This window comes from Notolepis coatsorum (assembly GCF_963971535.1).
Source record: "Notolepis coatsorum genome assembly, chromosome: 17".
In the NCBI taxonomy this organism is placed as follows: Eukaryota; Metazoa; Chordata; class Actinopteri; order Aulopiformes; family Paralepididae; genus Notolepis; species Notolepis coatsorum.
In genome coordinates, this window is record NC_140181.1 from 34,586,944 (window position 1) to 34,610,711 (window position 23,768).

General features: G+C 42.6%; 1 protein-coding gene across 1 annotated transcript in view; it reads left to right on the plus strand.

Annotated features, from left to right (window-relative positions):
- Positions 1 to 22,833, plus strand: part of plxna3 (plexin A3) — a gene marked incomplete at its 5' end in the record, with an annotated part of 55,827 nt that extends 32,994 nt beyond the window's left edge. Inside the window, 12 exon segments of the mRNA XM_084333411.1 lie at positions 101 to 167; positions 10,973 to 11,119; positions 15,212 to 15,329; positions 15,332 to 15,370; positions 16,117 to 16,220; positions 18,452 to 18,548; positions 18,948 to 19,025; positions 20,492 to 20,604; positions 20,801 to 20,970; positions 21,224 to 21,436; positions 21,626 to 21,776; positions 22,345 to 22,833. Of these exon segments, the coding sequence (XP_084189537.1) occupies positions 101 to 167; positions 10,973 to 11,119; positions 15,212 to 15,329; positions 15,332 to 15,370; positions 16,117 to 16,220; positions 18,452 to 18,548; positions 18,948 to 19,025; positions 20,492 to 20,604; positions 20,801 to 20,970; positions 21,224 to 21,436; positions 21,626 to 21,776; positions 22,345 to 22,440 (1,393 nt within the window). The 3' untranslated portion in view covers positions 22,441 to 22,833.
- Between the last annotated feature and the right edge of the window lie 935 nt (positions 22,834 to 23,768).

The window sequence follows — 23,768 nt, forward strand, 5'->3', positions numbered from 1 at the left end:
GTAGGCTACATAACACACAGAAAGAACAGACCCTGGACTGTTTTTTAAATATATATCTTCTATATATCTACCCCTGTCTCATCTTGATGTCTCCCTGCAGGACGGAGTCTGTGGCTGAGAAGATGTTGACCAACTGGTTCACATTCCTACTGCATCGCTTCCTAAAGGTTAGAAAACTACGGAGATTTAATTTATAGACATGCAGTGACTTCCACTCTTAGGCTGCGGTTACACTAGGGCCATTTCATTTAGTTTCATTTCTCTTTTCAGAACGCTGCGTATTGGCAGGCAAGTAAGAGTTAAGTTAGACGTAATTTTGTCTCGTCTACTATATACATGTAGTACAATGCCAAAGCAGTAGGTGGCGATGTAGTTCATACATGAAGGCCATTTTCAACCAATCAGAAAGGTTGAACGAGACACTCCACATCCTGCTCAAAATCTCAAAAGCCACCATCTTTATACCTCGCATGAGCCATTTAGCCACATAGCATTTATTTTTCAGCAAGAAATAAAGTGCAATAAACAAAAATGGATACATTCACTGTGTGTTCTGCCTCATTTGTTGATGATTTGTTGATGAAACAAAACTAACATCAACACAATTGACCACCAAGAGCGGAGTTTAGTCTCACAAAAATATCGCCGATTTTGTTAGCTTACGTGCTAACGTGATTGGGATATGCCAGTATAACAGTATAGCATTGTGGCTAGCAGCGAAGTAACGTTAATGCTAGCAGAATGAATGGATGTAAACGTTATTTAACAGATTGCAGAATGGGTACAATACAATACGGCTCAATACAAACATTTGTTAAGGGAATGCAGACTGTTGTAGCTTGTTATATTAATCAGCGTCCCCAGAGCGATAGTTCAAGTTGACTAACAGGGTCTGAAAGTAACGTTAGCTAGGTAGCTAATGTTAGCTCACAAGCGACGCTAGCCAGCCAGCACCTGCGAAAACGAATGCCAAACTGATTATATCAGATGTTGATATCAGGAGCTATCAGTAGCTAGATAACATTAGACAACGCCTCATGTATTAAACAAAAGTGAATAGATGACTGGGCCATTTTGTTTAAACAGTAACATTAGAGTAGGTAGCTAACGTTAGCTCACGAGCGACGCTAGCCAGCCAGCACTTGTGAAAACGAATGCCAAACTGATGATATCAGACGTTGATATCAGGAGCTATCAGTAGCTAAACATTAGCCAACGCCTCATGTATTAAACAAAAGTGAATAGATGACTGGGCCATTTTGTTTAATGCTTGTTATGTTGAAAGAGGAGCTCTGAGCTGCTCATGCAGTCGACTCTTGCGTGGTAAGGGTTTGTTGACATGACATGGGTCAGGGAGGGGGAGAATTTGGCCTCGGTCTCTAGTGCGCATGGGCATTGGGCAGAACGGCTCCGTATCCGGCTCGCGCAAATTACATGGCACCATTTTCAGCGAGTTTCCAAAACGAAAACACCTTTTCAGCGTTCCCGCTAGGGAAACGCGTTTTCCTGCCAAAACTGCATTTCTTTTTAACTTGGACATGCAAACGTAATCATTCAGCAACAAAACGTTGCTGTTTTAGCTACTAGGGTGGGCAATTAACTTTTACAAGGGGCCACATGAGAAACCTGAACTGTGTTGGAGGGCCGAACCAATGATAACTTGAACTTAATTCTGCTCAATATTCATTATCTCCCATTGTAAAAACAAAATCCGCGGGCCGGACACGGACGCCCAAAGGGCCGGAAGTGGCCCGTGGGCCGTAATTGCCCAGGTAGAGTCTGTTTATCATTCAGCCATTAGATTTATCACCAGTGATAGTTATGGCACCTTTGTGTTCTGTATAGTAGGGTTGGATGGTCCTCCCTTGCAGAGAGGTGAGAGCTACAATGGCATCCGTTTCTATATAAAGCCATAATTGGAGATTTCTCAATTTATCTTACTTACTATGGATGTCTGGACCCTAGTACAATACATGTTCCAATGATTGGCTCACAATTAAAGCACCTAGAATTTGTACTGAACTTGGGAAATCTTCTTTTAGCTTCTGTTCTCCTGACACATGGAACATCATACAACAAACTCTAAAAATCAATACTTTGATATCCTTTGGTCGGTTTAAATTCTTAATCACCATATATTCCACCATAATCTGTAATTGTTTTAATTGATTGTACAAACTCTATTATGGTTGCACTTATTGTATATTGTATTGTTTATTGTATATTTATTGTATTTATCATGTATTTATTATTATGTTTGTATGCTCAAAGTCATTGGAAATGAGGGCGTGTCCTCAATACATATTCAAGTTGAAATAAAGATTGAATGAATAGTAATCACTCCCCAAACAGACACACACAAGTACACACATACTAGGACACACACACACACATACACTATGACACACACGTGCACAGACAAACTCACAAACACACACACTATCACACACAACTACCACACACACTCATTCAATCTTTATTTAATCTCAAAGGATCATTGAGAACAAGCTCACACACAATAAATTAAAAAAACACTACGGAAACAGAAAAGTCAATCAATTAAATATGAAAATTTATTAAAAACAACTGCAGACTGTTGTGAAATGATTGGCAATTAAAGATTTAATCCGGACCAACCAATGTTTACTAATGTATTGAGTTTTGCATTGCAAAATGTGTACACACACACACACTATGACACACACACACGCACATACACACACGCACACACACACACACACACACACAAACACCAGACACACACGCGTACACACGCGTACACACACACACACACACACACACACACACACACACACTCTCTGGTCTTCCTGCTTCTCCGTCCGAAGCACTTCCTCTTCATGTTAGTTTATTGTGGATATTGTTTTAACCCTGTGGAACAATAAGCTGTTGTTAGAACAGTAGTGCTGTGGTTTATATTTGGCTGCTGTTCTAGGCAACTGGTCCTGGTTCACACACTGCTTCATAACAACTGGTCCTGGTTCACACACTGCTTCATAACAACTGGTCCTGGTTCACACACTGCTTCATAACAACTGGTCCTGGTTCACACACTGCTTCATAACAACTGGTCCTGGTTCACACACTGCTTCATAAAAGCCTTTATGTTCCATGTTGACTGACGCCTTGAAGCTAAACGCTGTGGAGGGTCTGAGGGAGCCGTGTGATTGGTCTCCTTTGTCCATATATTTCTAAACCCATTTTGGCTGGTTACACCTTTAAACATCTCTCCACAGTCTTTGATACAGACCCTCAAAGCTGAACGTACTAAAGATACTATCCAGTTGTGTTTCTATAAGAGGCTCTGGATGAAAACCTCCTCCGTGTATTACACGGCTGATGAGAGTCTTTAATGATTTAGCAAACAGTCGTTTAATTTAGTAAATACTTATCACTTATCTGATGAAAGAGTATTTTTTTTTTTTTTTTTTTTTTTATCTTTTTCCCCCTCCATTTTCTCCCATCCCAATGTTAGTCGTTATGCCAATTCCCAATCCCCTTCCTGGTCGCTGCGCACTTACCCCCCACAGTCGGTCTGGGAGAGTGGAGGCTACCACGTGCTTCCTCCGACACACGTCCAGCCAATCAACCGCTTCTTTTCACCTGGCAGCGCGGACTCTCATTGAGAGGGCGTAGCGTGTGGAAGGATCACACTATCCCACTCAAGTCCTATCCGCGCTTAGCAGGCGCCCCGACCGAACTGTAGGAGTCGCTGTTTACAACGACCCGGACCCACCCCGCCAGCTTCTCCCACCCTCTAATACTGCCAATTGTATTAGTGTGAACGGCCAGCCAAGCTGGTGACAACCCCGGAGCTGTGAGCTGGATTCGAACAGGCGAATCTAGCCGCTCCGGGGTTTGGTGACGAACGCAATCTCCGTTACGCCACCTGACCGCTGATGAAAGAGTATTTAATGATTTAGCCAACGGTAGCTTTATTTACATACAGTAAATACTTATAACTTATCTGATGAAAGAGTATTTAATGATTTAGCCAACAGTAGCTTTATTTACATACAGTAAATACTTATAACTTATCTGATGAAAGAGTCTTTAATGATTTATCCAATAGTAGCTTTATTTACATACAATAGAGAAGTTTCATAAGCATTTTTTAATGCATATCCTTTCTTATTTAAAGTCGAACTGATGGTCTAAGTATATATGTTCAGTAAAACTCTAGACAACAATACTACATGTTTACATCTAGTATCACGACGGTGTGTGTGTGTGTGAGTGATGTCTTCTATCCAGTGTGATGGGTCTTAAACGTAATTAGCTGGCTGCCCTCCAGATAGGTCCAATACACACACACACACACACACACACACACACACACACACACACACACACACACACACACACACACACACACACACACACACACACACACACACACACACACACACACACACACACACACACACACACACACACACACACACACACACACACACACACACACACACACACACACACACACACACACACACACACACACACACACACACACACACACACACACACACACACACACACACACACAGTTAAAGGCCCATCAGTATAGATGGTAAACAGGGGAGACATTGTTAACATCCTCTGGCTTGAACCCCAGAACTCACTTTCTCTCGAAATGAAGGGGATTGACTTGAAGTGGGGTGATGAGTTTTTAGGATTTAGCATGTTAAAGATGGGATTATCTGTCATGGCTGACACACTCTCTCTCTCTCTCTCTCCTCTCTCTCTCTCTCTCTCTCTCTCTCTCTCTCTCTCTCTCTCTCTCTCTCTCTCTCTCTCTCTCTCTCTCTCTCTCTCTCTCTCTCTCTGTCTGTCTGTCTTTCTCTATGCCTCTACCTGTCTTCATGTCTCCCTACCACTCTCTCTACCTGTCTTTACGTCTCTCTACCTCTCTTTATGTCTCTACATCGCTCTCTACCTATCTTTATTTATTATTTATCCCCCCTCTCTCTGTCTTTCTCTACCTCTACCTGTCTATATTTCTCTCTCTCTCTCTCTCTCTCTCTCTCTCTCTCTCTCTCTCTCTCTCTCTCTCTCTCTCTCTCTCTCAATTCAATTCAATTTCAATTCAAATGGGCTGTATTGACATGGGAAGCATACGTTTGCATTGCCAAAGCAAACAAAACAAAACAATCAAACAGGGAAATCAGTACATTACAGAAATATTTTTTGTCTTTATGGTGGTTGTATTCCATTGGATGTCCTTTTCTTGTCACAGCAGCTCACACATCTTGCTGCTGTGTTTGCACATTGTTGTATTTCACCCAGTAGGTATGGGAGTTTTGAGTTATTTTCCATGTTTTCAATGTCTCTTCTTTGGGTGTTTTGCAATTTGTGGGAAGTATATGTATCTGATGTCTTGGTATAGTGGGCAGGTTGTTAAGAAGTGTAGCTCGGTTTCCATCTCTTCTTGTGTGCAGTGGGTGCACAGTCTGTCTTTGCTTGGGAGCCAGGTCTGCCTATGGTGGCCTTTCTCAATGGCTAGGCTGTGCTGGCTGAGTCTGTACCTAGTCAAGGATCTTCTTAGTTTTGGGTCAGTCACAGTGCTCAGGTATTCTGCCACTGTGTACTCTCTGTTAAGGGCCAAACAGCATTTAAATGTGTTCTAGTTTTGATTCTTTGGTTGATTCTTTCCAATGTGTCAGATAGTTTTCTTTTTGTTTTCTTATCATCTGGTTTAGTCCAGTGTGGTTTCTGTCTGGTGGCTCTGCTTGTGTTTGTGAGCAGAGTCCCAGAACCATCTGGCTGAGTAGCATCTCTCAAGGGCCTCTCTGTAGATGAGGCTTTGTGATGGAGTGTGTCTGGGTCACTTTCTTTTAGGTCATTATAGAATTTAAATGCTCTTTTTTGGATTTTGATAATTAGTGGGTATCTTCCTAGTTCTGCTCTGCATGCATTATTTGGTGTTTTCCGTTGGGTGTGGAGAATGGATTTGTACAATTCTGCATGCAGAGTCTCAATTTGGTGTTTGTCCCATTTTGTGAAATCTTGGTTTGCAAGTGGGCCCCAGACCTCGCAACCATACAGGGAAATGGGTTCTATGACGGAGTCTAATATATATATAATATATCTGGCTTGATGTTCCTTTTGATAGGATAAAAAGCCCTTCTTGCTTTGTCTCTCAGGTCGTTCACAGCTTGGTTGAAGTTCCCTGTAACACTGATGTTTAGGCCGAGATAGGTGTAGTTTTGTGTGTGTTCTAGGGCAATTTTGTCTAGGAGGAATGTGTGTTTGTATTGTTTTAGGCTGGGTCTTTTTTGGAATATCATAACTTGAGTTTTGGTTAGATTTACTGTCAGTGCCCATGTCTGGGAGAATTTGTGCAGAAGATCAAGGTGCTGCTGTAGCCCTTATTTTGTTGGAGACAGCAGCATCAGATCATCTGCAAACAGTAGGCATTTGACTTCTGTGTTTGCTAGGGGGATGCCAGGTGCTGCAGTTTCTTCCAATGTTTTTGCCAGTTCATTGATGTATATGTTGAAGAGGGTTGGACTCAAACTGCACCCCTGTCTAACCCCACGGCTTTGAGGAAAGAAGTCTGTGTTTTTCCTCAACCCTCACGGCACATGTGTTGTTGGTGTACATTGACTTTATGAGGTCGTAGGTTTTCCCTTGCTGTTGACACAGATCCCACGGTAATTGTTCGGGTAACATTTTTCTCCCTTTTTGTGGAGCGGTGTTATGAGTCCTTGGTTCCAAATATTGGGGAAGATCCCGGAGCTAAGAACAATGTTAAGGAGTTTTAGTATAGCCAATTGGAATTTGGAGTCTGTGAATTGTATAATTTCATTTAGGATACCATCCGCACCGCAGGCCTTCTTGGTTTTAAGTGATTTTATTTGTTCCTGTAGTCTAGCGGGTTCTGGTAGTCTTTTATGGTTGACTCTAGCCTTTGTAGTTTATCTTGTATGTGTTTTTGTTGTTCATTATTTTGTATTGGGCTAAAGAGATTGGAGAAGTGGTTTACCCATACGTCTCCATTTTGGATGCGTAGCTCCTTGTGGTGTTGTTTGTTTAGTTTGTTCCAGTTTTCCCAGAAGTTGTTTGTTTTTATGGATTCCTCTATATCCTGTAGCTGGTTTCTGACTTGTTGGTCCCCTTTTCTCCTGACTGTGTTTTTGTAGTGTTTCAGTGTTTCACTGTATTGGAGACGTGTGTTCTGGTTGTCTGGGTCTCTGTATTTTTGGTTTGATAGGTTCCTTAATTTCTTCCTGTGATTTTTACAGTCATTATCATACCATTTGTCATGCATATAAAAAAAATGTCCTCGCTTTCGTATTTGAGGCATTTAGGTTGGATAGGGAGGCTGTAAGGTCAAAATATGTTATTGAGTTTTTCTACCGCCCCGTTTACACTTTTGCTGTTGTGTTGGAAGTTTTTTTTCTCCAGGAATTGGTCTAATCGTGATTTGACCTTTTGTAGCTTGATAGCAATTTGGAATGCTTCTATACTAGCTTCTTTCCATTTGTAGTGTTTTTTAATAGTGTGTAGTTTGTTTGGTTTTTATACTTCCTGGTTGGGTGTTGATCTGTTCAGATAGACAGTGGTTTTGCTGTGGGCTGGCAGGGGTGTTAGCGGGCTGACTGTGAACACTCTGAGAGACACTAGGCTGAGGTCAGTGATAAAGTAATCTACTGTACTGTTACCCAGTGATGAGCTGTATGTGTACCTACCATAAGAGTCCCCTCGGAGCCTACCGTTGACTATGTACAGTCCCAGCGAGTGACAGCTGTATAAGTTGTGACCCATGTTTATTTGTTGTTTGATCATAGTTTTTTCTGGGGGGGGGGCATATTTTGGAGGCGATGTTTCCACCTCCTGGTAGGTGTTTGTCTCCCTGGGTGCTGATAGTGTCATGTTCTCGTCCTGTCCTGGCATTGAGGTCCCCACAAACTACAATGTGACCACAAGCCTGGAACTGGTTGATTTCGTCTTGTAGGATGGAGAACATGTCTGTCTGTCTCTCTCTCTCTCTCTCTCTCTCTCTCTCTCTCTCTCTCTCTCTCTCTCTCTCTCTCTCTCTCTCTCTCTCTCTCTCTCTCTCTCGCTCTCTCTCTCTCCCCTTCTCTCTTTACCTCTCTTTATGTCTGTTTCCATCTCTGTCTTTCATTTTCTCTAAGTCTCCCTCTACATTATGCCTCACATTCACACATTCACACACCAACTGCGGATGTGACCATGCAAGGTGCCAACCTGCTCATCAGGAGCGGTTAAAGGATAACTCCACTATTTTGGGAAATTAGCTTATTTAACATCTTCCCTGGAGTTAGACAAGAAGATACATACCTTTTTTGTCTCTGTGCGTGCATTTTAGCTTTGGGAATAGACGCTCCGTTAGCATAGCTTAGCTTCATCACTGGAAGTGAGGCAGGACAGTAGCCTTACAGTGCCTTACAGTGTATTGCAAGGTCTGACATTGACCAAACTTGATATGCATGACCTTGGTGGGCTCTAGGTCAACTCCTGCAAAGGGGGTCAATGTCAGACTTTGCAATCAAAAGTTAGGGGGCTAATAACCCTTGCCATAATTTCAGTGCGCCCCCTAACTTTTGATTGCAAGGTCTGACATTGACCCCCTTTTCAGGAGTTGACCTAGAGCCCACCAAGGTCATGCATATCAAATTTGGTCAATGCCAGACCTTGCAATACACTGTAAGGCACTGTAAGGCTACTGTCCTGCCTCACTTCCAGTGATGAAGCTAAGCTATGCTAACGGAGCGTCTATTCCCAAAGCTAAAATGCACGCACAGAGACAAAAAAGGTATGTATCTTCTTGTCTAACTCCAGGGAAGATGTTAAATAAGCTAATTTCCCAAAATAGTGGAGTTCCCCTTTAAGGGTTAAGTATCTTATTCAAGGTCACTTAGCCAGCATCAAACCGGAATTGAACCTTCTGATGACCAGACAACCATTCTACCTCCTGAGCCACTGTATTATATGATTGCAGTTTCTGGAGGCTCATGAAAGCAATACTAATATATTATTATATTTTTAACGAACATGGTAGCGAAATATTAAATATAGTCAATCTGGCTGTGAAAGTTGAAGACCCTAGGCTGTGCTAGAATGTTTTACAGAATGACCACCTTTAAATCCTGACCGTGACCAATCAGATTAGAGCTCCAGCTAATTTATTCATCCGAAATGAAGGGGATTGACTTGAAGTGGGGTGATGAGTTTTTAGGATTTAGCATGTTAAAGATGGGATTATCTGTCATGGCTGACACACTCTCTCTCTATCTCTCTCTCTCTCTCTCTCTCTCTCTCTCTCTCTCTCTCTCTCTCTCTCTCTCTCTCTCTCTCTCTCTCTCTCTCTTGTCAATCTTTTTGTCTTTCAAGAATAAATTATACTAAAGAAGTAGAACTAGTCTCAGGTTTTTTAAATGTGATGTCACTGTGATGTCACTAACTCACTCATCTGTAATTACACATTCAGTCACTCTGTTAGCCACTCTGCCCCTAGTGGTGGCTCACAGGCAAAACCAGTTGAATCTAAGTGACACTGTGTGTATAGTATACATGCCCCTGTACACTCTCTCTCTCTCTCTCTCTCTCTCTCTCTCTCTCTCTCTCTCTCTCTCTCTCTCTCTCTCTCTCTCTCTCTCTATCTCTCTTTCTCTCTTTCTTTCTTTCTCTCTCTCTAGCTAACACTATATGGTGATTTAAGGCTAATGCTAGCCCAGTGATTTTATGATAATACTAGCCTGGCGATTTTAGGCTAATGCTAGCATTGTAATTTAGGCTAATGCTAGCACGGTTAACGCTAAAGCTAGCACTGTAATTTAAAGCTAATGCTAGCACGGTGCTTTAAGGCTAATGCTAGCACAGTGATTTAAGACTAATGCTAGCATGGTGACATAAGGCTAATGCTAGCACTGTAATTTAAGGCTAATGCTAACACTGTGACTTAAGGCTTATGCTAGCATGGTGATTTAAGGCTAATGCTAACACTGTGACTTAAGGCTAATGCTAGCATGGTGATTTAAGGCTAATGCTAACACTGTGACTTAAGGCTAATGCTAGCATGGTGATTTAAGGCTAATGCTAACACTGTGACTTAAGGCTAATGCTAGCATGGTGATTTAAGGCTAATGCTAGCACATGTTTTGTGGTTTGGAGTGTAGTCTACTGATCATTATAATACATAAGGAATGTCCATAGCCTACTAGTACATGGACTTATTATAACAGAACTATAACAGAACCATAGTTATCATACAGTCCTGGTCAAAGAACAGTAATGGTCATTACCATATTTATTGACAGCCGGCCCTGCAACTTGTTTATCAGCCATAAGGAGCACACACACACACAGTCCCTCTGTGCCTCCAGATTAAATAGACTCTACAGGCAGATTCAGGCTGGTAGACTGTAATTAACCAAGACAAATAAATTAGCAACTACTGTTTGTATGTGTGTGTGTTTATGCACGTGCGCACGCATGTGTGAGCGTGCATACATGCACATGTGTGTCTCTAAGTGGTTAATAATAACCATCTTGCTCGCTCTCTCTCTCTCATTCTTTCTCTTTTCTCTTCTCTATTTCTCCTCTCTTCGCTCTCCTTCGCGGTCTCTCTCTCCTCTCTTTCTCTCTCTCCTTCTCTATCTCTCCTCTCTCTCCCTCTGTTTCTTCTCTCTCCCCTTCTCTCATCCTTCTCTGTCTCTCTCTCTCAGTCTTCCTCATCTCACATAGTAGGTTTTAGTATAGAACCAGCAGCATGTTATTACTGTATCAGGATGTTATGGATTCACTCCGACCAGTTGCCATGATAACCTATGAAGTCCGCCATATTGGAATATCCAAAAAAATAAATGCATTCATAAAAAGAAAATACTTGCTGTTTGGAATCTGGGGACTAACATCTTTGTATCTGTCTCTCTGTCTGTCTGTCTGTCTGTCTCTCTCTCTGTCTCTCTTTCTCTCTGTCTCTCCCTAGGAGTGTGCTGGCGAGCCTCTCTTCATGCTGTACTGTGCTATTAAGCAGCAGATGGAGAAGGGACCTATAGATGCCATCACAGGAGAGGCCAGATACTCTCTGAGTGAAGACAAGCTGATCAGACAACAGATAGACTACAAACAACTGGTAAGTATAACACAGCCAATATTAACGAATACACTGAAACGGTGCTTGACTATGTCTGTACTCTGGTAGAAGAAACAATCCCCTCCACCACAATTAAAATCTACCCAAATCAAAAGCCCTGGGTAGACAAATCCGTCCGTGAGGCTCTAAAAGTGCGCACATCAGCATACAACACCGGGCTGGAGACAGGCAACATGGAAGAACACAAGATGGCAAGATACAACGTCAGGAGAGCAGTAAAGAGGCAAAACGGCATTACAGGGATAAAGTTGAACTTCAGTTCGAACAGGCTGACTCTAGAGGCATGTGGCAGGGCCTCAGAACAATGACAGATTACAAAGGCACCTCCCTCAAACTGAACAATGACATCTCCTTAGCAATGATCTCAATTCCTTCTATGCGAGGTTTGAGGCTGTGAATAAAAACACCAGCCTACAAACCACGGCAATGGGGGGGGGGGGGGGGGGGGTCTGCTGATGGAGACTCAGTGTTCAGGGTAACAGAGCATGAGGTGAGACGGATCTTTAAAAAGTGAATATCAGGAAGGCAGCAGGACCGGACGGCATCCCCGGCCGCGTCCTAAAAGTCTGTACCGACCAACTGGCCCCGGTATTCACTGACATCTTCAACCTGTCCTTGGAACAGGCTGTCATCCCCACCTGTCTGAAGAAGTCCACCATCATCCCTGTACCCAAAAAATCTACGCCCGCTTGCCTCAACGACTACCACCCTGTAGCCCTCACCTCCATAGCCATGAAGTGCTTTGAGAAGCTAGTGAAGGGCTACATCTGTTCCTCCCTCCCCATCAACCTGGACCCTCTGCAATTTGCATATCGCCCCAACAGGTCCACGGAGGACGCCATAGCCCATGTGCTGCACACAGCAGCATCACACCTGGACAAGAGGCAGGGGAACTATGTGAGAATGCTGTTCATCGACTACAGCTCAGCATTCAATACCATAGTCCCCTCCAAACTCATAGCCAAGCTCAGGGACCTGGGCTTGAACTATGACCTCTGCCAGTGGGTCTTGGACTTCCTGACGGGCAGACCCCAGGTGGTAAGAGCAGGCAACTGCACCTCCTCATCCATCACGCTCAACATAGGGGCCCCCCAGGGCTGTGTTCTGAGCCCCCTCCTCTACTCCCTGTACACACATGACTGCGTAGCACAGCGGAACAACAACACCATCATCAAATTTGCTGATGACACAGTAGTGGTGGGCCTGATCTCTGCCAACGATGAAAGGGCCTACCTGGAAGAGGTAGAGAACCTGTCACAGTGGTGTCAGAAGAACTGCCTCTCCCTGAACGTCAGCAAAACAAAAGAGATGATTGTGGACTTCAGGAGGTCGGGGGTCAAGGACTACAGCCCCCTCAGCATCGACGGGGCACCGGTTGAGAGAGTGAACAGTTTCAAGTACCTCGGAGCCCACATATCCGAGGATTTGACATGGACCACACACATTGACAGTGTTGTGAAGAAGGCACGACAACGCCTCTACTTCCTCAGGCGCCTAAGGAAGTTCCAAGTCAGTCAGAAGATCCTTAGGAACTTCTACTCATGTACAATAGAGAGCATCCTGACTGGCAACATCACCTCCTGGTTTGGGAATAGCACTGCACAAGACCGTAGCAGACTACAAAGAGTGACACGTTCAGCCGAACGCACAATTGGAGGGGGGCTTCCCACCCTCCAGAACATTTACAACAAGCGGTGCAAGGGGAAGGCTAAGAGAATTATTAAGGACTCGAGCCACCCGAACAACTGCCTCTTTGAACTGCTGCGGTCAGGCAAGCGATACCGGAGTCTTAAGGCGAGCACAGAAAGACTCAGAAGAAGCTTCTATCCCCAGGCCATCAGGCTGCTAAACGAACAATAAACACTATGCAACAACCATCAAATGCACACAGCACACACACCCACACGCACACACTCACTTAAACAAACAACACACTGCAGCACCCACTCTCCACACTTTAGATCACACAAACACACTTTATATTTATTGATAAAGGATTTGCACTACAACTCGTACACCTACTGTAAATTGTACCTAAATTGCACCTCATCCTATTTCTGCCTTGCACTATATAGTATTGTATATTAGTACACTACACAGTATTGTATATTATATGGTAACTCAGTTACGTCTACTCTGCATCGAACATTGTACATATGTCTATACTAAACACTGTGACCTCATTTTTTTTACTTCTAATTTACATGCTATACTATGTTATTTTATTTCATACTTATCTTGTCTTGCACAGTCTCTGGAGCGTAACAGTAAGAAGCATTTTGTATAAAAGTATTCTGTACTTCTGTATGACAACTATTAAAGAAACTTGGAAACTTGAAACTACACACCCTCAACCGCAGGCTGTGACACACAGGCATACTGTAGAGAGTCAGGTGTTTAGCCGGTTGTGACGTACAGGCGTAGAGACAGGTGTTTAGCAGGCTGTGATGTACAGGCGTAGAGACAGAGGTGTTTAGCAGGCTGTGGCATCAGGCGTAGAGACAGAGGTGTTTATCAGGCTGTGGCATCAGGCGTAGAGACAGAGGTGTTTATCAGGCTGTGGCATCAGGCGTAGAGACAGAGGTGTTTATCAGGCTGTGGCATCAGGCGTAGAGACAGAGGTGTTTATCAGGCGTAGAGACAGAGGTGTTTATCAGGCTGTGGCATCAGGCGTAGAGACAGAGGTGTTTATCAGGCTGTGGCATCAGGCGTAGAGACAGAGGTGTTTATCAGGCGTAGAGACAGAGGTTATCAGGCTGTGGCATCAGGCGTAGAGACAGAGGTGTTTATCAGGCGTAGAGACAGAGGTGTTTATCAGGCTGTGGCATCAGGCGTAGAGACAGAGGTGTTTATCAGGCTGTGGCATCAGGCGTAGAGACAGAGGTGTTTATCAGGCGTAGAGACAGAGGTGTTTATCAGGCTGTGGCATCAGGCGTAGAGACAGAGGTGTTTATCAGGCTGTGGCATCAGGCGTAGAGACAGAGGTGTTTATCAGGCGTAGAGACAGAGGTGTTTATCAGGCTGTGGCATCAGGCGTAGAGACAGAGGTGTTTATCAGGCTGTGGCATCAGGCGTAGAGACAGAGGTGTTTATCAGGCGTAGAGACAGAGGTGTTTATCAGGCGTAGAGACAGCCCAGGATGGGGTCTGGACATGGAAACCTGCCTTAGATGTTAGAAGGTCTATTTGTTTGACATATTACATTATATCATCGCCAATATAATTTGATACCAAACGTTATATCTATTTGGATAACACATCACCCATGTTAGAATGTGTTGAGTTGATGAAGGACTGAATACGTGTCACTGCTGAGGTGATTCTGTATCAATACTGTTATTGATTGGCCGTGAGGGAGTACCGATATCTGAGACATCAATTATTGTCCTGATGTCTCTGGTATTGATTGAGCGTATAATGTCTACAGTATTAATCATTCCGGTAATCAATAGTGATATTGGATTGGTTATTAGGTCACTGGTACTGTTTCTAGGTATATTACCTACCAGTTATACGTGCATGTGCACACACACACACACACACACACACACACACACACACACACACACACACACACACACACACACACACACACAGACACACACACTTTAAGGTCTCCCTGTTGGTTGTTAACTATCACTTCCACCATTACAATAATTATTGTACCACATACAACATACAATAACAGTAGTTCACAAATACAAGTGGTTCGCAGCTTTCTTCATGTCAAGGACCTGAATTGATAGAAATTAGGCCACTTAGACTTCATCTCAGACATCAGAGAAGCTTCTGGTTGTTAGATATGATTTAGTCCAGAAATGTCTGTACTGTAGTTGAGGAGATAAGAGTTAGACCTGTAATCAGAAAAGTCACTCATATATTTCTCTCTCTCTCTCTCTCTCTCTCTCTCTCTCTCTCTCTCTCTCTCTCTCTCTCTCTCTCTCTCTCTCTCTCTCTCTCTCTCTCTCTCTCTCTCTCTCTCTCTCTCTCTCTCTCTCTCTCTCTCTCTCTCTCTCTCTCTCTCTCTCTCTCTCTCTCTCTCTCTCTCTCTCTCTCTCTCCTCTCTCTCTAGACTCTGATGTGTATTCCTCCGGAGGGGGAGGCAGGTACAGAGGTTCCAGTGAAGGTGTTGAACTGTGACACAGTGACGCAGGTTAAGGACAAGCTGCTCGACGCTGTTTATAAAGGAATCCCTTCAGCCAGAGACCACAAGCTGACGACATGGACCTGGGTAACCACACACACACACACACACGCACACACACACACACACACACACACACACACACACACACACACACACACACACACACACACACACAACACACACACACACACACACACACACACATACACATACATGCACTCATAATCATAGTTTACCTGTATGGTTGTATGTCAACCATGTATACTTGATAACCATGTATACTTGATGCCCATATGCGCATGTCCAGAGTTAACTATATTGTATATTGTTTACACTGCCTTTTATTCAATTATGTCTTCTACTACCCAAGGGGATCAATTAAGGAATATCTTATCTTATCTTATCTTATCTTATCTTATAAGGTTGTTCATATATTTATTATATAATATTCAGTATGAAAATCAAATGTGATCTGAACAGTGAGATATTTTCTTTTCTTTTTTTTCTCTTTTTCTTTTATTCTTTATTCTTTATTATTATTATTATTATTAAATTTTTTCCTTGTTTAACTGTGAATTGTGAGTTTCTTGTATAATGGTATAAATTATTATTTGTATAAATTAGGTTGTACGCCGACCATTAAGAAAATACTTCTTTAGTTTAGGAATAAGGGGCAGGTAACTATAAGATTTATTCTTCTTCCTGCTCCTTTTGTCCATGGAATGTTATTTATGATTGTGTAATGAAGAAACTCTGATTGTATGATTCCATGTGGCAAATAAAAACTCTGAATCTGAATCTGAATCTGAATATTCATATATTTCTTCTAGAATGGCGTCAAGGCAGACTGACCAGGATCATCCTACAAGATGAAGATGTGACCACTAAGATAGAGAGTGACTGGAAGAGACTCAATACACTGGCTCACTACCAGGTATGTACTAATACTACCAAGTCATCATCATCATCATCATCATCATCATCATCAACCTTTATTTATTCTCGAGATTACAATTGAGGTCACCCTCATTTTCAATGTCGTCGAGACTTTACAGACATTTCAATGCACACATTTCTACAATATAACAATAATAAATATTAATAACTATCTATATAGTACTCTTCACACATGGACTGTGGTCCAGAGTGCACCACAGCAATTAGTATAAAATGAACATAGGCATGAAATCAGCACACAAATTGACAAAATAAAAGTTTCATACATTTCAGACATAAGAATAGGTATAAAAGACAATAAAAGTAGTGCAATCTAAACGTGCAGACTAATAGGCTAAGTCAAAAACAGTTACAGACTGTTGCAGGCAGGCCTGCAAGTAAACCTGTAAACGTCCCCTGCGTTATAGGTAGTTTAATGTATATACTAAGTTTAAAGTATATACAAAAAATACACTGGCTCACTACCAGGTATGTACTAATACTACCAAGTATATACTAATACACTGGCTCACTACCAGGTATGTGTTAATACTACCAGGTATATACTAATACACTGGCTCACTACCAGGTATGTACTAATACTACCAAGTATATACTAATACACTGGCTCACTACCAGGTATGTGTTAATACTACCAAGTATATACTAATACACTGGCTCACTACCAGGTATGTACTAATACTACCAAGTATATACTAATACACTGGCTCACTACCAGGTATGTACTAATACTACCAAGTATATACTAATACACTGGCTCACTACCAGGTATGTACTAATACTACCAAGTATATACAAATACACTGGCTCACTACCAGGTATGTACTAATACTACCAAGTATATACTAATACACTGGCTCACTACCAGGTATGTACTAATACTACCAAGTATATACAAATACACTGGCTCACTACCAGGTATGTACTAATACTACCAAGTATATACTAATACACTGGCTCACTACCAGGTATGTACTAATACTACCAGATATATACTAATTAGGGCTGTCCCCGACTAAGGATTTGGATGGTCGACTATGATTGGCCAAAATTTGCCGTTAGTCGACTATTGGTCGACAAAAAAAAATAATAATAAATAAAAGTATAATATTTGTAATTTCTTTTTTCATAATTTTTTTTTTCATTTCATCATTCCATTTGGGCTGTGGGGGGTGCCTAATGTCTGAAGGAGTCGACTGAAGGCTTCTTGTCCTCTGCAAAAGCATGCAATTGGTCCACTGATGGATACATCTTGATATTTGTCTAGTCTAGTGTGTTCATTAGATGGGTGAAAACCTTTTTCAGTGCCTCTGTGCCTGTTTTCGTAGGCAGTTAGCCTCTGGTATGCGTGCCATTAGCGTTAGCCACGCTTCTAGGCCTCTTTTCTTTTGGAAAGAATGATAAAAAAATATATATATATATGAATATATATAGATTTTTTTTATATATTCGACTAAGAGGTTGGCCAGTCGACTACGGCTCATTTCGACCGATTAGTCGACTAATCGACTAATAGGGGTCGGCCCTAATACTAATACACTGGCTCACTACCAGGTATGTACTAATACTACCAAGTATATACAGTAGGGGTGTAACGATGCATCGATTAATCGAAATGCATCGATTCTAATGTGTTCGATTCGAGACATCGATTTTAATATGTTAGAATAGATTATAATCGATATTAATCTAAATAAAAATATATATATTTATTTATGTTTTTTTTGTGTGTGTATTGTTTTTATTGACCTATAGTCCATTCATGCTGAGTGAATCAGTTCCCCCAGCCACATTTGTGTATTACATTTTTTTTGAGGAATTAACTGATAGAACATTTATCGAAAATTAATCGAATCGTGGTCAAATGAAGAGATTTCATGATGCATTGAATCGTTGCCTGAAGAATCGTAATCGAATCGTTGTGAGGTCGAATCGTTACACCCCTAATATACAGTACTAATATTTCCAAGTATTTACTAATTATACCAAGTATTTACCAATACAGACTCTGTTGGCCCCAAGTCCTGGAGTAGGACATGGTTTTAAAACCTCTTCATTTTCACATGGACATGAACTGGTGCTCCAGATATGGTCCTTCTCAAGGTCATTCATTAAGTAGTAACTATAGTGTTCTATTATTCTATTGAGTGATTTAATGATTGATTGATTGATTGATTGATTGATTGCTTGATTGGTGTTTGTTGCTAGGTAACAGATGGCTCTCTGGTGGCATTGGTTCAGAAGCAGGTCTCAGCTTACAACATCGCAAACTCATTCACCTTCACACGATCCCTCAGCAGATATGGTAACTACATCTCTCTCTCTCTCTCTCTCTCTCTCTCTCTCTCTCTCTCTCTCTCTCTCTCTCTCTCTCTCTCTCTCTCTCTCTCTCTCTCTCTCTCTCTCTCACTCTCTCTCTCTCCTTCCTAGGGACCTTTAGGTAAGCAGTTTGACGAATGAAGATGTATTTTTCTGTCTCATCAGTATTCAGTCTGCACCTCTTCTATCCATCTCTCTCTCCTCTCTCTCTCCTCTCCTTCTCCTCTCCTCCCCTTCTCTTCCTCTCATCTCCTGTGTCCTCTATCTCTCTCCTCTCCTTCTCTTGCCTCCTTTGATGTCCACTGTCCCCTTCTCTTCTCTCTAGATGGTTAGGTTTAGGGGTTAAGGGTTACACTCTTTGACAGTCTGTCTCCTCTCTCTACAGAGTCGTTACTGCGTACATCTAGTAGTCCAGACAGCCTGAGGTCTCGAGCCCCAATGATCACCCCTGACCAGGAAACAGGTAATAACATGTTTAGTATACTGTACCCCTGACCAGGAAACAGGTAATAACATGTTTAGTATACTGTACCCCTGACCAGGAAACAGGTAATAACATGTTTAGTATACTGTACCCCTGACCAGGAAACAGGTAATAACATGTTTAGTATACTGTACCCCTGACCAGGAAACGGGTAATAACATGTTTAGTATACTGTACCCCTGACCAGGAAGCAGGTAATAACATGTTTAGTATACTGTACCCCTGACCAGGAAGCAGGTAATAACATGTTTAGTATACTGTACCCCTGACCAGGAAACAGGTAATAACATGTTTAGTATACTGTACCCCTGACCAGGAAACAGGTAATAACATGTTTAGTATACTGTACCCCTGACCAGGAAACGGGTAATAACATGTTTAGTATACTGTACCCCTGACCAGGAAGCAGGTAATAACATGTTTAGTATACTGTACCCCTGACCAGGAAGCAGGTAATAACATGTTTAGTATACTGTACCCCTGACCAGGAAACAGGTAATAACATGTTTAGTATACTGTACCCCTGACCAGGAAGCAGGTAATAACATGTTTAGTATACTGTACCCCTGACCAGGAAGCAGATAATAACATGTTTAGTATACTGTACCCCTGACCAGGAAACAGGTAATAACATGTTTAGTATACTGTACCCCTGACCAGGAAACAGGTAATAACATGTTTAGTATACTGTACCCCTGACCAGGAAACAGGTAATAACATGTTTAGTATACTGTACCCCTGACCAGGAAACAGGTAATAACATGTTTAGTATACTGTACCCCTGACCAGGAAACAGGTAATAACATGTTTAGTATACTGTACCCCTGACCAGGAAACAGGTAATAACATGTTTAGTATACTGTACCCCTGACCAGGAAACAGGTAATAACATGTTTAGTATACTGTACCCCTGACCAGGAAACAGGTAATAACATGTTTAGTATACTGTACCCCTGACCAGGAAACAGGTAATAACATGTTTAGTATACTGTACCCCTGACCAGGAAACAGGTAATAACATGTTTAGTATACTGTACCCCTGACCAGGAAACAGGTAATAACATGTTTAGTATACCGCTGACCAGGAAACAGGTAATAACATGTTTAGTATACCGCTGACCAGGAAACAGGTAATAACATGTTTAGTATACCGCTGACCAGGAAACAGGTAATTGTTATATGGTTCATATCATATCTCCAAGACATGAACTGACTATACCTTCTCGTTCTGTTCCTGCTGTGTGTGTGTGTGTGTGTGTGTGTGTGTGTGTGTGTGTGTGTGTGTGTGTGTGTGTGTGTGTGTGTGTGTGTGTGTGTGTGTGTGTGTGTATGTGTGTGTGTGTGTGTGTGTGTGTGTGTATGTGTGTGTGTGTGTGTGTGTGTGTGTGTGCGTGCGCTTGCGTGCGTGCGTGCGTGCGTGCGTGCGTGCGTGTGTGTGTCTGCAGGTACCAAACTGTGGCATCTGGTGAAGAACCATGAACATAGCGACCAGAGAGAAGGAGACAGGGGAAGCAAGATGGTGTCTGAGATTTACCTGACCAGACTACTGGCTACTAAGGTACAAATATATAATAATATAAATAATAATATATATATGAGATCTATCTGCCCAGACTACTCTCTAACAGTAAAATATAATTAATAATATAAATAGTAATATATAAATGAGATCTACCTGACCAGACTACTCGCTAACAGTAAAATATATGTAACTAATAATATAATATATGACTTATTCCTCCTCCCACCACCAGGGCACACTGCAGAAGTTTGTGGATGACCTGTTTGAGACAGTGTTTAGCACCGCCCACCGCGGCTCTGCGCTACCATTGGCTATCAAGTACATGTTTGACTTCCTGGATGAGCAGGCTGACAAACGACAGATCACTGACCCAGATGTCAGACACACCTGGAAGAGCAACTGGTAACTAACACACACACACACACACACACACACACACACACACACACACACACACACACACACACACACACACACACACACACACACACACACACACACACACACACACACACACACACACATACACACACACACTCAAGGAAAAACCTTAACTGGCTTCTCTATCTCTCTCTCTCTCTCTTATTTTCTGTCTCTCTCTTACTCTGTTTCTCTTTCTTTCTTAATTTCTTTCTGTCTATCTCTCGCTCTTCAGCCTTCCTCTGAGGTTCTGGGTGAACGTGATCAAGAATCCTCAGTTTGTGTTTGACATCCATAAGAGCAGCATCACGGACGCGTGTCTCTCCGTCGTGGCCCAGACCTTCATGGACTCCTGCTCCACGTCTGAGCACCGCCTGGGGAAGGACTCTCCGTCCAACAAGCTGCTCTACGCTAAAGACATCCCCAACTACAAGAGCTGGGTGGAGAGGTACGAGTCAACTCTTTTTAGAGTCTAGCCAGAATGACTTCATGGATACAATCATATAAATGACAAAGCCAATGTCTTGACAGAGCAGGACGATTACCTGTAAAACAATGAACCTTGAAGTACTCTGGTCATTTTCTATTTACAGGAGGTTGTTAGGAAGTGACATGTGATGTGTGTGTATATCTCCAGGTACTACAGGGATATATCTAAGATGCCCAGTATCAGTGATCAGGACATGGATGCTTACCTGGTGGAGCAGTCCCGTCTCCACGGCAACGAGTTCAACACACTGAGCGCGCTCAGTGAGCTCTACTTCTACATCAATAAGTACAAGGAGGAGGTAAGAGAAACCTTTTGTTTTTATTAACCTTTATTTACCAATAGGAGCGCCCCAGTACAACCACAGCACTGTTGTATTGTAGGTTTTGCTCTTTTCTTAGGCTATGTTGATAATAAGAATAAATAACTCATTCTACCTTATCATTCAAGTCAACCAAAAGTCACAGCATTTTGTTCAAACCAATCAAACAGTCCGTTTAACAGACAAACCTCTAGAATTGTTATTTACATGCCGTCACGCAGAGGGAGCTCTGAATCTACTGTTTATTAAAGACAGACACATATTGCTCAACGTTCTTGTGACACCAGTGATGGTCATTTTCACTGCAATAACTCATTCATTATGAGAAATCAAGAAATGATAAATATGGACAGAGTTTGATCTCTCTCTCTATGTCTCTGTTCTTCCCTCTCTGCCTCTCTCACTATACATCTCTGTCTCTGTCTCTGTCTCTGTCTCTCTCTCTCTCTCTCTCTCTCTCTCTCTCTCTCTCTCTCTCTCTCTCTCTCTCTCTCTCTCTCTCTCTCTCTCTCTCTCTCTCTCTCTCTCTCTCTCTCTCTCTCTCTAGATCCTGACAGCACTGGACAGAGACGGCTACTGTCGCAAACACAAGTTGAGACACAAACTGGAACAAGCCATTAACCTGATGTCAGGAAGCAGCTGAGATGAGGGGGAGGGGCGGAGCGACGGACGGACGGACGGATGGATGGATGGGAGAATGGATGGATGGATGGGAGAATGGATGGATGGATGGATGGATGGAGGAATAGGAGCATGGGAGAAAAACTGGGGAGGGAGAATAAGGAAGGGTTTTTCTGAACTGTTGGAACAGTTATCTGAACTGCTCTGCACTGGCTGGGACATACAGCCACAGCTCTGGGCCTTTAACGGACTGATTGATTGATTGATTGATTGATTGATTGATTGATTGATTGATTGATTGATTGATTGATTGATTGGTCTTCAGACTGACTGACTGACTGACTACCTCTGTAGGTGGTTTTTCCAAACCGGCCTGAATGCATCTCCACCTGTGAAACTGGGATGGAGCTGTTTCTGGACAAAGACGCATCAATCGATTTGGATTTGGGATTTTTAATTTGCGATCATGCTTATTGATCACGAGCATTGATCCCCTGTCATCTCGGCAACCAGACAAGGTAACGGCGAGGGGTCATGGCTGCGGAGGGACCCGGAACGCCAGGTCAAAGATCAGACGGAGTCAGGTTTCACAGAAGCAAGGAAGCAATGCAACAAGCTAATCCATGACCTTAAGAGTCGCTGGACCATCTGGAAGGATCTAGATGTCGGGTCAATGACGAAAAGGTTGAGTCAAATTGTGGTTGAGCCACGTAGACTGAAGATCTGAAGGTTTAGTCAATAGGATGTATTTAAACAGACGGTCTGATGTGGGTCGGGGTCACTGACCAAACCCTACGAGTTTCTAAGAAGAAGAAAAACCTTGGCCGACGTGACTGTCTGACTCAGGATCTACAATCTAGGTTGTAAATTACAAGGTCGAGCCCAAGTTTTAAAGAAGGACGTACTGAAATGGACGGTTTAACTCGACCTTCTGCTCCTTCATCCTCCTAGCTGTCGGAGGCTCTAGAGCTTTCTGTGAAGACGTTTTAATTTACCACTCGATGCTTCTCTGGACAATCACTCTCTAAACCACAGCACACAGAGACCGATGCCTAGCGACCGACCACAACCTGTGTCCATACATCTCCCTCTCCATCTCTCTCCTAATCTTTCTATTAATCACTTCTCCTTTTACATCTCGCTGTCCACTACTGTTCCTCCTCTTCTTCTGTCTTCTCCTCCTGCATTCCTCTTCTTCTTCTGTCTTCTCCTCCTCTGTTCCTCCTCTCATGTCTTCTCCTCTGTTCCTCCTCTCATGTCTTCTCCTCTGTTCCTCCTCTCATGTTTTCTCCTGCATTCCTCCTCTCACGTCTTCTCCTCCTCTGTTCCTCCTCTTCTTCTGTCTTCTCC